Consider the following 14,370-nt stretch of genomic DNA (forward strand, 5'->3'; position numbering starts at 1 on the left):
AAACCTGTGCAGTCAACATAAAATGCTGTTTCATTGCCACTCGTGTCTACAGGGAACTGTGAACAGAGCAACACTTGAAGAAGATGGTTGTTTTCTTACAAATAGATGACAACAAAATGTCCAGAAATACAAAAGCGGGGACTGGAAGGAATTCCTGGAAGTTGCACTGCTTCCTTCGATTACATTTTTCTTGTACTTTGGATCCTCCACATTATAGTGCTTAAGCTCAATGCTAAATCATGAGGAACCTCTAATCCATCACTGTCAGAACAACATGGCAGACTCCAAGCTCAGTGAAGACATACAGACAAAGCAAATACCAGGACATGATGGAAGGCTTAGTAATGACTTCAGAGCAGACTATAGCTAAAACATATTTCTAGATTTAAAAAAAAAAAAACATTTCCCACAATCTAGGCAGCTAATGGTCCCCATTTATTTTAGTATTGCATGACTGTCAATTCACAGAGATATGGTACTTGCTTGGGCCAGGCAATTGAACATTTGTTTATTTCTGAGGAACTCCGTTACGAACGAAGAAAATAACAACGCGGCTCTAATTGCCGACTAAATGTCTCGATAAAATTAGATTCACCATCTTTTCTGAATCTGTCCAAGCATCTCCTGTAATTCGGCAAACAAATAATCCACCAAAGAGCACATGTAATATTTTACTGTGTCACAATAATAGAAAGGAAAAGCAGTCCGGCGGCTAGAGTGACATTCTCTTCAGAACCACCACACAACACCGAGCTTTCAACAGTTACTGCGGTGTCTGCCTGATTTTAGCAGATTTTCCCTCATCGACTTCTTACACTTTTTTTGGGAAACTTCTCGCCGTCTCCCGTGTTGCAGTTAAATGTTGTTTAATAAGTGATACCTGGTTGCAAATATCATCAGTTTACCAACAAAGATATCACATAAACTCAAGTGTAGGGGACATCAGATCACTGCATACCATGTACATTTTTTTAATTAATAGATTTTTAGTTAAAAAAAAAAATTAAGTTCCATGTTCTTTCATCTATTATTACATTATTTTTCCTGGGGTTTTAGGTTGTTGCTGTGTTATCGTGTCAGTATTGAGATATTTACGCAGGGTATGGAAGTCCTAATTTTGGTATAGTGACAACACTACTGACAATATGGAAGTCAGAGAGGAGGGAATTGTTGTTTAAAAAAGGATATTTATTCTTAAAGAGAGGCATATAGTCTGTTTTACACAGGTCTGTTAGGCTTTAACACTCAGTTGAGTGGTTGCTAGGTGTTCAGCTCCACCCAGGCTACACCAACACACCACACTGGCCTAATTTGGATTTTTTTTGGCTGCAGTAACTGATAAAATGACTGCACACATGAAACCCAAACTTCAAGCTTAACAATGTCCCTGCAGAAACATATCACAGACAACATGTTCATGTATTTCTATAACTTTCCAAATCAACGTATGTCTGCATTTCCATGCTACAATGGTGTTATTTTGACAAGAAATGAAACTACACATATTGTAGGGGACTACAAGGTCTACAAACCAATATGTATGGAAAGCAGATTAAAAACAAAACTAAAAACCTATAACTTTGGTCAGTGCTTCAAAGCAATGCACATGTGGTTTGTGGTAAACGGGTTAAAACACGCAAACTCACGTATCTTACCAGCCAATCCTGTCCCTTCCTTTCCTCCCCTGGAGTCTATTATTTGCTTTCTACTCCTGCACCCTACCCTGGTATTCTCATATTTCCCCCATCGCTCACCAACCACCACAAAGCACAAGTGCACTGGACACACAGCTTTGAAATTCGGTCTTTTTGACATGTTTTTTTGGCGTCGATTGTTCTGTTCTGCCACGCACTTTCTAACAAACCAAAACTACTTTTTGAATTAAATCTCGTATGACTTGAAAATCAGTCAGCATGGTAGCATTTTATGACCTCAAGCGATGAGGTCATGAAGAGGTTTGTAAGGGAAATCCACTAGTAATCAGTCAGTTGTATTTATGTGTGTGTGTCATCGTTATGGGTTGTGAGGGTGGCCACACAAAGACTGACAAAAGTATCAAGGGGGACGACATATACCACAACTGGTGCCTCTGAATTATTAAGTGAACTTTTAACACAAAAAAATGGGTAAAACATTAAGTGTGTGTTGTCAATAACAAGGTACCACACGAACCAACCACAGAAGCGAGCGTAGGCTTTATGTCAGCCAAGAGGAATTTAAACACCACAAGGATCAACTCAACAGAGGAGCTCTCAGCTCTATTAAAATGCCTTGGAGGGATGGTAAGATAAGTGTCTTGCGTGAGCACTGGTATAGTAGCCAAAATACCTTCTTGTGTGAATCACTACAGGAAGACAGGCGGTTACTATTACACAGGGTTCACATTTACACCATTACAGTGTGCAGCTGTGAAAGAGTGATCTATGGCTGACATGGAAAGGGACACAAATATAATAAAACTACTTGTCAAGCCATCTTGTTTTCCTTATGTTGAGCTGTATAAGCTGGATGATATGGAAGTTAATCACATGTACTTAGATAATGATGAATTATGACCTTTTAAAAACTCTGTAGTTTTAGTAGCATTAAGTATAGTGGCGGGCAATATGACATGAATATACAGTATAACGTTCATACGATAAAGATGTCGATCATATATTTTTCTATATACTGAGAGAAAACACTCAGTACTTTTAATTTGTCATGTAATGAATTCACACGGGAATATACAAAACTAGGCTTTACCTTGAGGTTATTTCAAAGCCTAAAGAATATGTATTTACTGAGTTACCAGAAAACATGCTATATCGTGTTATATATATCGTTATCGAGGTATGAAATGACATACTGTGATAGAATATTTGGGCCATATCGCCTAGGGGTGTAAGAAAATATCGATACGCGAGTTTCGCAATATTATGTTGTGCAATACTGTATCGATTCTCCAAAACACTGTATTGATTTTTAATTAACCTCTTAAAAATCTGATGGCCCACCTTTTGGCCCCGGCCGCTATTCGATCTTTGAGGGGTGTAGCGTTTCACGGAACAAAGTGGCATCATATGAAACTATAAAACCTAAGGAATCTGTTGATACTAACCATGTCATACTATCTTGTCGAGAAGGAGGCTGAATAACGCTCCAAAGTTACGCTAAATTTTGTCGAGGAAAAACTGGCATTTTCAAAGGGGTCCCTTGACCTCTGACCTCAAGATATGTGAATGAAAATGGGTTCTATGGGTACCCACGAGTCTCCCCTTTACAGACATGCCTACTTTATGATAATAACATGCAGTTTGGGGCAGTACAAATGTGTTATTTTAGCGTATTCTAAAGTGATTTATTTCTGGCGTGTTCTTTATACTATGACAGTTTTCCTACAACTGAATTAAAAAAAAACGCAATACATCACCTTCCTTAAAGTATCGCGATATATTGTAATATATTGAATTATTACCCCTGTATCATGATATTATTGTATAGCCAGATTCTTGCCAATACACACACACACTAAAAAGTATCACAAAAACATGTTTATGTCCTTGTAGTGACACCAAAATAGACTATAAGTAGACCAAACAGGGAATATAAGTAATGTGTTGTTCACGTACAGCCTCCAGACAGAGGATAATGATACTGTTAAACCTCAGTAATAAACCTTATTGATATGCAAAGTTGAGTGGAACAGGTTTGGTAGATGTGTTTTAATGAATGCATCTCTCCTGTGTACTCACAGTGTGACCGTCCTGTTGGGGAAGGAGTCCGGAGGTAACACCTGATGGAGCTCCATGTTGCTGCACACCACTTTCCGGTCGGACTGCGGGCTCTTCGCACCGCTTTTCGAGCGTTCATCATAGGATTTGCAATCAGATGACACCGCCGAGCCACCAACACCACCGAGCAAAATCACAAACACCCGCAACAGATCCACCCTCATCATCATTTTCACACGCGACTAGAAACCCCACTGCAGCATTGGCGAAGGGAGGAAATGTTTTGATAGTGAAGTAGCTTGGTTATGATGAGGACCCCATTACAGACAAAAGCAGTGTCTTGTTTGGCTCCAGCGAGCCTTCCTCCTCCATTTCTCGCAGGGTTTTCCCGGTAAAGGTGTCCTTTGTTTGCCAAACGACTCATTTATAATCCCCTTTCCATCCCTGGCGTGCAGTTCATGTCCTCCAACTCCACAAACCCGCAGGTTTTAGTGCGCCCGCTGGTTACTGAGTAACTTGTCCGCTTGTTGAGAGGCTTTCTTTGTTGCCCCGTAGCGTGGCTCCAAATCACTGGTGTCTTTCCCACGGGAGGAGGAGGAGGCTGCTGCTGCAGTAGTTATCCAGGTTTATCCACACTAACTTCAGGAAAACAGACTTTTTTTAAATTTCCCCAATACTTTGGATTATACGGAACCAAACCAGAGCGAGTAAACTTTCCCCCTTGTCTTCTTTTCCAGGGACACAAACAGGAAATTGGCCAGAAAAAAACACACACACACAAAAAGCGCTGCAACACCTCCTCAGCTCTAAAGTGTGCTGCAAATGTGAGAAAAACTAGGTTAAAAACTCTCCCTCGTTTAAAGAAGAATATCCAAAGTGGTTGTTGTTTCTCTTTTGGCTCCACTGGGTCTTTGGAAAGTGTTCAAAAGCAGTTCTTCTCTGTCCATTGAGAAGTCCTCCTCCTCTCCTCCCATGACTCTGCCTCCGGGCTCCACCATTGTCAAGTCGCTCGGAAATTCAAACCATATCCGGTCCGCGTTTCAGAATAAAAGCCTCAGCCAGAGGCATTTTTTGTGGTCCATTCAGTTGGGTTTGTTTAGGGCAGGGGTCAGCAACCTGTGGCTCTTTAGCTCCTCTCCAGTGGCTCTCTGTGGATTTATAAAAATGGAAATGAATAACTGTTTTTTGTTTACATCTTCATTTTTATTTATCATTGTTGTAGGTCTACGGTATTAGGGCCACATTGAGGAAAAAAAAATCGGAGATTTCAAGAATAAAGTAATAATATTACGAGAATAAAGTCATAGGTTTACGAGAAAAAAGTCGTAATATTGTGAGAATAAAGTAATAATATTAAGAGAAAAAAATTGTAGTATGAGAATAAAGTCATAATATCATAAAGTAGTAATTTTCCTTGTTATTTTATTTTTTCTCATAAAGTTATGACTTTATTATCGTAATATTCCGACTTTTTTTCTCGTTAAGTTATGACTTTATTCTCGTAATATTACGACTTTTTCTTGTTAAGTTATGACTTTATTCTCGTAATATTATGACTTTTTTTCTCGTTAAGTTATGACTTTATTCTCGTAATATTACGACTTTTTTCTCGTTAAGTTATGACTTTATTCTTGTAATATTATATATATTTGGCCCTCACTGCATCTGACTCATATACTTCATACTAAGACTATAAACTGTGTTACCTTCATCACAATGCTCAAATGTTTTGCGGCTCCAGACAGATTTTTTTTCTTTTTCTCTTTTTGCATAAAAATGGCTTGATCATATTTCATTATCAAAATAAAACTACTCCATTTGGCGTAAAATTATACAATTTAGTTGTTTTTTATTGATTTTATGCTGTGCACAATGGTAGAATGTGATGATGCACAGGGTAAATGTCATGGCCAACGTCTCCATTGTGTGCACATAACCTCCTGTAGTGGATATCAGTAGTATTTTATAGCCAGATTCCCTTTCAAGAGGTAGAAAACCCATTTGGCACACGTTGGGTATTCAAGTGGCCAAATGGAGAGTCCGCCTGGTCGTATCCATACTAAAAACCTTTGTAGAATCTATAGTGCATTGTGTTATTCATATCTGCCTTGGCACAGTTGTAGTCAAGGAGTTGCTGAAAGATTTCAGTGGCATCTCTGTGCATGGCATCATTGCTATAATGGTGTTATCCACTGTATAATCTAGAAAGCATTTTAGGCGAGGATAAAAATGTAATTTTTTCCTTCGGTTCATCACAATTATTCAGACAAAGTAACAATCACAATGTTACTTACAATGGGGATGAATTCTCTGAGGTCTTACCTATCCATAGAGACCAAGATCATGCATATAGACCTGGTAATTGTGGGGCTATTCTTGATTTATTTGGGGTATGTCTGTCTAGGCGAACCACACCTTCCAGCACCATAGGGCTTAAGAATTAATAATAAGACAAAACCATTTACGCAACAATGTATAACGCAGGCCTAGTTCAATAGTTCCTTCTTGACCAACCACTGCAGTAAAACATTGCACATACAGAAATGCATAAGAATGCACGGGGGTTTTTAGATCAGTAGCTTACTTTTGTATTTTACTTTACAGGAATTTCACTGAATAAAATGGAGTGCTTTTACATTATTGTATTGTGACTTTCATTTATGTCTAAGTAAAGAATCTGAATACTTCTTCCACCCTTGGTCTTCTCCTCTGTCTGGGTGCCTCTACACAAGTTGGGACTAGTTTGTTGCACACACAATAGCCGTGAAAGTCACAAAAATCCAATTGTAGCCTATCTCGCAGCTATATGAGGAGGACGTTTAGCTGGCAAGGATTTGTTCGCCCTTTGGCCAGCAATCCATTTTCTTTGTTATGATCAGGTCGAGTGAGTCCCTTCACTCTATAGAAAGCTGGACCAGAGGATAGCATTGAAGTGATCACAGGCCAGAGAACATGCCTCCAGGCCATAATGCTTTCACCTCCACTGGTCTATTTGTTTTGTCCTTTGACAAGCACCCTTTAACCTTTTTTTGTCTGCATACAGGACGTCACATTGTCGTAATGCAGCAAACGCAGATGTATGAACACTGTCCAGTCAGTCAAAATGTCCCAAAATATCAGCTGGTAACAGTGTTTGATCCTAAGTGTCTGAAAAGGAACTTAATAGGCATTATTCTGCAATACTGATATTGTACTTAGCCCACCTATTTGCATTTCCTCCTTTCTCAGACCAGTGAGTGTTACGTGAAAGCCAAAACAGTTTAAAGTATGTGCTGTTAAAACCATTTGTCTGACAAAGTTAAGTGGTGAGTGCAGTATTCAGCTATGGAGTTTTTACCTGCAGAGAAATGCATCTCATATCTGAGGTAGGCTCAGGCTTAAATACACAACATATTTAATTAACATGAACAGGACACCCATTTTTTTTCAATAGAGGAAAGCCCATACTATACACAGAATTCTGCACTGTACAATTAGACTTGGAGAGGTCTTGATTGTAGTGACAGTGTAAATTGTGTTTCCTTCTCATAAAGTACTGGTACTGGTCTGCCTTGACCTCCAAATGTTCACTGGATGATACTTCATCCAGTCATAAATACATAAATACATATATACATGTATTTATGACTGGATAAATACATATATACATGTATTTATCCAGTCATAAATACATGTATATATGATATCATACTACACTACTGTATAATGGAATATACAATTCCGTAGATAACAGTACTCAAAGTGTATTTGAAATAAAAAAAACAACATGTAAATGGTTGATTAAAATAAACATTTCACACAAAACTAAAACATTTTTAGTAAACATACATAAACATGCATGCATACATTCAATTTAATTTAATGAATAAAATGTTTGTTTTTTTAATAAATAAAAAAACATTGGAAACAAATAACTAAATGTAACACCCTACAACTGCATACTGAATTTCATAGCCTATCTGGTCCGTTTGCAAATCTGAGCAGGTACAATATCAGCATTGCAAAATAATGCACTATTTTATACTGCGTCTAATAAAACATTGATGACTCTAAACGTTCATAAACTATAGACATCAGATCATTTATCAAGATTAGATCGTTTTTAAACCCTACTTTTTTCATATACACTAAATCATTACAATGTCTGATAGTTTTCAATGTGCGCGCTCCCGCGAGGTGCGTGCACATTTCAAGGTAGTGCACAACAACTGTGCTGCATTCAAGTGCTCCTCGGAAGTTTTTAGAAAACCCAAGTCGTGAACCCAACTTTTGAAAGGAAACTTGAAATACTGACCTCAGTAACTGAAGTACTTTTGGCTGATTCTTTAGCCACAGCATTCACTTAGTGCTGCAAGGCCAGAATGAAAAAAAAGAGAAGGCATATTTGGCAACTTTGAGTTTACTTTGGCTTTAAAATCCTACTGCACAAGACAATCTCCACGCCCCCTGAACGTCACATATTGGAGTAGTTCCTGGTTGTAAGATACTCATGGCTGTGTTGTTATATGTACGAAAACGACCTGTTTAAATGTTAGATTTCTATGAGACATACACATTAGATCAACACAACGCAGTAAGACATTGCTGTTTTGGAGGGCTTCCATTCAGTATCTGAAAAAACATGTTCCCACGAGATTTCGCGTGGGGAGCGGGATCTGCTGCCTATCAAGTAGAAGGTAAGGTAAACACAACCACGAGATTATGTTGGAGTGGGTGAACATGAACTGGACACAATATCACTAAGCGTGGATATTGATCTTGCCCAGTTATGTTGACTTTTTTTTTTTTTTTTTTTTTTTAACTTTTCTTTCTTTCTTTTTTTTTTTATTTGTTTATTTATTTATTTTTTTTTCTTTCTTTATTTTTTTTTCCTTTAATTTCTTTTTCTCTCCATTTTGTTTTATCCATATTTTATTTTATTTTATTTTTTTATGAGGAAAAGGAAGAAAAAGAAAAAAAAGGATATATATATATGATTTTACGAGAACCGTCTTGCAGTTTAATATAGCTAATAATATACCTGCAACAAAAGATTTCAGTGCTGAGACTAGAACTTTGTGTTATAAATTAACTTTATATCAATAATTGTTCTACAATGAATGAAGCAAAAGTATTTCATTGCTATCACAATCATGAATCCACACCACTCTGACAAACTGAACATTATATAGGCTCCATTAAGGTTGTATTTACTGAAGAACCATTGAATTACATTACATCAGATTGCACAGGTGTTCATGATATTGTGTCCACTCCCTGTGGATGGCACACACCAAGACACAAAGGTCACACAAGGTCAATTTTTATGCATAAATGTCATGTGATGTCCAAATATAACCCATACAGACCTTGACCTTTCATCATTGTAATGTCTGACCAACTCAAAAATCTACAGACCATTATGTTTATAGCAGAAGGAAAAATTACAGCAATATTCAAACAATAAATCCTACTGGAGATACGACAAGGATGCAGTCCCAATAGAAACATTACTGTGATTTGTTTTTATGTCAACGTCCTACATATTTTTATAAAACGAAACAACCTTTATGTGCACGATGAGGTGGCTGGCAGGCAGACGGTAAGGGACCGAGTATCTGGGACACGTTTTGTCATGAGAAAGGCAGAGTGTTCGGGGAGCAGAATGGAGATGAGGCCTGCAACAGCTACGAGCTGTGGGAGAAGGACCTGGAATGCATCCAGCGGCTTGGACTGACGCACTATCGTCTGTCTCTCTCCTGGGCCCGCCTCCTGCCTGATGGGACGACGCGATGTGTCAATCAAAAAGGTATTCCCGTATCCCCGTTTGACCCGCGGCATAATTTGAATCCAAAACAATATGCTTATTTGGTGGTGCTGTATTACCTCATCACTCATTAACAACAGCACTATATGTGTCCAACAGGTGTACAGTACTACAACAAGGTGATCGATGATTTGCTGGCCTGCGGTGTATCACCCATGGTGACACTTTACCACTTTGACCTGCCTCAAGCTCTTCAAGATCAGGGTGGCTGGAAGTCGCCGGGTACAGCGACCCTGTTCGACTGCTATGCCAAGTTTTGTTTCCAAACATTTGGCGACCGCGTCAAACTTTGGATCACCATCAACGAGCCCTACGTGTGCGCCAAACTGGGGCACGAAGACGGCATCCACGCCCCGGGGTTAAAGGAACCGGGGGTCGCCGCCTACCTGGCGGGCCACAACATGCTGCGTGCCCACGCCATGGCCTGGCACAGCTACGACACCTTCTACAGGGCAAAGCAGAAGGGCGCGGTGTCTCTGGCCATCAACAGCGACTGGCTTGAGCCGTTGCGCACAGGTCGCGCCGAGGACATCGCCGCCACTGAACGTCTACTTGCGTTCACGCTAGGGTGGTTCGCCTGGCCTGTGTTTGTAACCGGAGATTATCCAGAAATAATGAGATCTGCGATCGATGCTCAAAGTAAGAAGTTGGGACGCGATGGCGGCTCACGACTGCCCAGTTTCTCAAAGGATGATCCCGTCATTTTGGGCACGGCCGACTTCTTTGCGTTGAACCACTACACGTCTCGTAAAGTCGAGCCGGGAGGAGGTTGTGGAGAGATGTTGTGCATGAAGAGCGACCGAGATGCAGGAGAAGTTTTAGATCCGTCCTGGCCTATTTGCGGAGTGTCCTGGCTCGCTGTAGTGCCCCACGGCTTAAGGAAACTTCTCAAGTACATCAAGGTAAAACTACAACTACTGCTCCATCTTTTGGGGTCATTTCCTGTCTCATCTCTCTCATCCACATCACTACAAAGTATCCCCCAAACAAGGCTCAAAACACATCCTTTATTTTGAGTGTGAGTTCAATCAGCTGAAATAAGAAGTCATTTTTCTTTTTCTCTTGGCATCAAACTGAATTGACCTACAGGAAGACAAATCGCCTTCAACCAAACGAGTAGAACACCCTGACATTTGTTTAGTGTCTTGCTATCGATTTTGTATGCGGTAATCTCCTTTTAACACCTCCAGAAACACACCGATGCTTCATTAGTGCTGTCACATTGAATGAAACAGTTACTTTGCTGAAAGTGTTTGCAATTGCAATTTCCTGCTGTTGTGCCTCGTCACAGGCCATTAGTTTGAGCTTGGCACCGGTGAAATGCAGCTAAACGGCACACCGTAGACCAATCTGTCTCCCCCCGAAATGTCTGACAGCTGAGATGCCTTGTTTGACAATAATATTTGCCCCGCGATGACTTTCCAGGACACTTTCAACAACCCAGCGGTCTACATTACGGAGAGCGGCTTCTCTCAGGTGGGGCCGCTGCAGATTGAGGATGTCCAGCGCGCAGAGTTCTACAAGGACACCATCTTGGAAGTGGCTAAAGGTAATGGCTGGGAAATCTGCGCTGGAAATAAGCAAATAGCCATTAGCAACAGACAGTAGTAGCAAAGAACGTATATCGCCAAGAAGTGAAAGTCAATTGTTCGTTCCATTGCAAAATCAGTGTCCAGCAGCAGAGCTACGCTTCCGCCATTTTGGACTGAAAGCGACTATCGGACGCCAGTAAAACGTCCGCCTACAGAGTGCCGAACAACAGTAAAACAAAATTTCTTCTGTTCTATTGTCATATTCTACCTTGCCTGTGTTGAACAATACAATATTATAAATATAACCCAAAATGGCGGCTGTTGTCAAAAAAACACAGGAATTTAGTCTCTTTGCTTCTGTACTCTTTGGTAGTAGGGTCCAAGCCAATGGGGCAAATGACCAGTATTACCACCATCTGTGCACTATGGACAAAGTCTTATCATTTTCAGAATCCTTGCTTTAAGTTTTGTTTATTTGGATGAAATCATGCAGGGATATTTCACTAAATACGTTGAATTTGAAACGGTAGAACAACCATTATAGTGGAAACAAACATCTGGATGTGCAATAAATTGTTATAGATTTATTTAAAACAAAAGAAAACATATTTTTATTATTAATATTAAACTTACAGACCTCAAGGCTTACAGTAGTTGTTGCCCAAATGTGAAGTTGTCTGTTTTAAGCACCACCATCTGGCCAATCTGTGTATTTGTTATTGCCATAGAAAGTTCACTTTGGTTCTCTACTTCTGTAGGGCGAGATAAAAGAACAAAAGAAAATCGTTTGGTTATGTTACATATACATATGTATATATACTTTCTCCTTGTTTCAAATAATTAATGCTCTTGCTATGCTTCAGAAATCCTGCTAACATACTTATGTTATGTTGTGTCAGCCTCCGAAATACAAAGATGGTGTACTTCTGCACTTGTATTTACTCTTTTCAAATCTACAAAAGTCTTTTCTGTGTTTTAATTCTTTGTGTTTGTGTACAGCTATAGAAGAAGATGGGGTCGACGTCCGTGGATATTTCGCATGGTCACTGCTGGACAACTTCGAATGGGCCGATGGATTCAGCGTTCGTTTTGGATTGTTCCACGTGGACTTCACGGACGCAAAGCTAAGCCGAACTATATATCAGTCTGGACGGGAGTATGCGAAGATCATCTCGAAAAATACAAATGTGGTCAATCCAGATGAGATGACAAGATAATAAAAGGAACATTTGTCACTTTTTTATACATTTTTTGCATTGTTTTTTGTCTGACACACATTCATACAGTCAAAAAGGCTTCATTTAATTGTAGATCCAAAATTTAAAGCACCAATATAGTATCTTAATTTCTTTTCAGTTTAGAAAATAGTCAGGGTAATTTATAGAAATTCTGACTTCAGAAGGGGACGTGAGGACATGGTGTTAAGTTGTTTCAATGGGATGCAAATTAGTATTCTATCCTGCCCAGTTCCCAGTCAAGCTGTACGAGGTGGTTTATGGAGAGAGGAGAGTTCCTCACTCAGAGGGACCAAAGCAGCTGTAAGACCAAGCTGCTGCAGGAGGATGTGTGGGAATGCATTGTATATGTCAGTGATTAGAAGCGATATTAATCTTGAATAACAACATTGTTATGTGTCTAACTACATGCATTCACATTACGTGTGCTGCAATCTTCTCCTTAATTCTACCTGTGAGTGTGTCTTTGATACGCAGCTACCGTGATGAATCTGAAAATACATTGTAATACCTTTCCATTGTACTCTGGAAGTTTCCATTTCAAGGTTAAGTGAATACTGTATTTTTTTGAAGTACAAGGGGAAAGTAAATTATACAGTCCATTTGGTCATCCCTTTTTATATTCGACACAAAACTCCTGCACCACCTCACCTCATCACACTGGGAAGAAACCCATCAAAAACTCAGCTATCAGAATGCCGCCAGGCTGCATAAAGCACACTCCAGTAGACTCAGAAGGGGATGCCAGCTGAAAGCAACAGATGTCCTGCCACAGGAAGAGAGCGTAATGCCATTTGTGTTCCCCCGGACAGCTGTGCAAACTCTCTACTTAAAGAAAGAAAAGAGTGAACAAGGCGAAAAGCCTCCCGAAGGCCTTCTGTTGATGCTTTGTGCATGCTGTGGTTAAGGTGGGATTATTTATATGGGGTGCTGAACAATGCACTGTAGGCTGAGAGAGCCATTGAGTATTTGACATCAGTGTGTACAGGTGTGTCTAAAAAAGAAAGTGGCATATTGTAGATCATTTGTTGTGTTTTAGGTTAAAAAATGAAGGAAATCAACTTGATTTTTGCTCTGATAAGTAAACAGAGAACCAGATGAGCGGTCTCATGGCACCTGTTTGTAAGCCTACAGTGCCACCTTGTGGTATTAAAGGGAACTACAGCTTTGAATTCAAAGTGTTCTGCACTTCACAATATGGTGTCACATGATGTGCTACTTTGATTAATAAAATGCATCCTGTTGGTGTAACAATAAACAACTAAAGTCGCTCCCTAACCACAATACATCACAGATTTAACCCAATTAATATTTATGCTCTGACGTGAAGGAAAGTGTCATTTATATTCTGTGTTGGGAGATTTTGTTTGCATTAATAAGCACGGTGTATCGTGACATCCAGTCGGCTGTGCATACTGTTTTCAACAGATGTGAGTAATACCCTCGTGGCCCTCCTCCATCTATGTCAAGCCGAGTGAGATTCTCCTTTGTCTTATGATGAATAACAAAGCTATTGTGGAAACATGAATAATGCCACCGCCGCTCACATTAGAAACTCCTTCCGCAGGCAGCTTTGAACACAAAGTTGAGACCCCCATCTTGCGCTATTTTCGACGCTAATGAAGTTCATCTAATATCTGTGGCTGTGTCAGGAGCTGCCGGTGAGCCTTTTAAATCTCGGCAGAATGATGGCGACGGACCACAAAGCACTAAACATTTACTAAACGGGCGTAATATGCAGCCTGTCAGGTGGAAAACTGATTAAAAAAAAAAATCAAGCAGTGTGTTCAAAATTCTCCTTACCTGTGTCCGAGACAAAATCCCACCTAAAGCAGGTTTGAATCATGTTTCCCAACTGAGTTCCCATCTGAGAGTTGATTAGTAATTCCACCAACTGTCTCCCAGTATTGATGGACTCCATCTTCCTCCATCACCGGCTGAAAGAAGCACCGCTGCAGCTGCATTGATTGAATGAAATATGAGCAAGAAGTTCCTCTGCACTTATGTTGGAATTAGTATGGGGGGGTACCGAGGAATAATATGTTTCTATTGCAGGTTGGAAAAGCTTAAATTATTAATTAGCA

At 39.8% G+C, this 14,370-nt stretch overlaps 2 protein-coding genes across 5 annotated transcripts in view; one reads left to right on the forward strand and one right to left on the reverse strand.

The window, feature by feature from the left end:
• Positions 1-14,370, reverse strand: part of adgra3 (adhesion G protein-coupled receptor A3) — a 148,514-nt gene that overhangs the window by 32,074 nt on the left and 102,070 nt on the right. Inside the window, exon 1 of one of the 4 annotated variants that reach the window (XM_037758702.1) lies at positions 3,735-4,849. The exons of the other annotated variants lie outside the window; for them this stretch is intronic. Within the exon in view, the coding sequence (XP_037614630.1) occupies positions 3,735-3,943 (209 nt within the window). The 5' untranslated portion in view covers positions 3,944-4,849. Of the gene's footprint in view, positions 1-3,734; positions 4,850-14,370 lie in introns of those variants that run through there. 4 annotated transcript variants of the gene reach the window in all.
• Positions 8,335-13,458, forward strand: gba3 (glucosidase, beta, acid 3). The gene is given in 6 exon segments (XM_037758707.1): positions 8,335-8,389; positions 9,277-9,501; positions 9,619-10,421; positions 10,945-11,068; positions 12,051-12,226; positions 12,229-13,458. Coding segments are annotated over 6 exon segments (1,410 nt in total). The 3' UTR covers positions 12,256-13,458.

Source organism: Sebastes umbrosus, chromosome 22 (assembly GCF_015220745.1).
Source record: "Sebastes umbrosus isolate fSebUmb1 chromosome 22, fSebUmb1.pri, whole genome shotgun sequence".
NCBI classification, from domain to species: Eukaryota; Metazoa; Chordata; class Actinopteri; order Perciformes; family Sebastidae; genus Sebastes; species Sebastes umbrosus.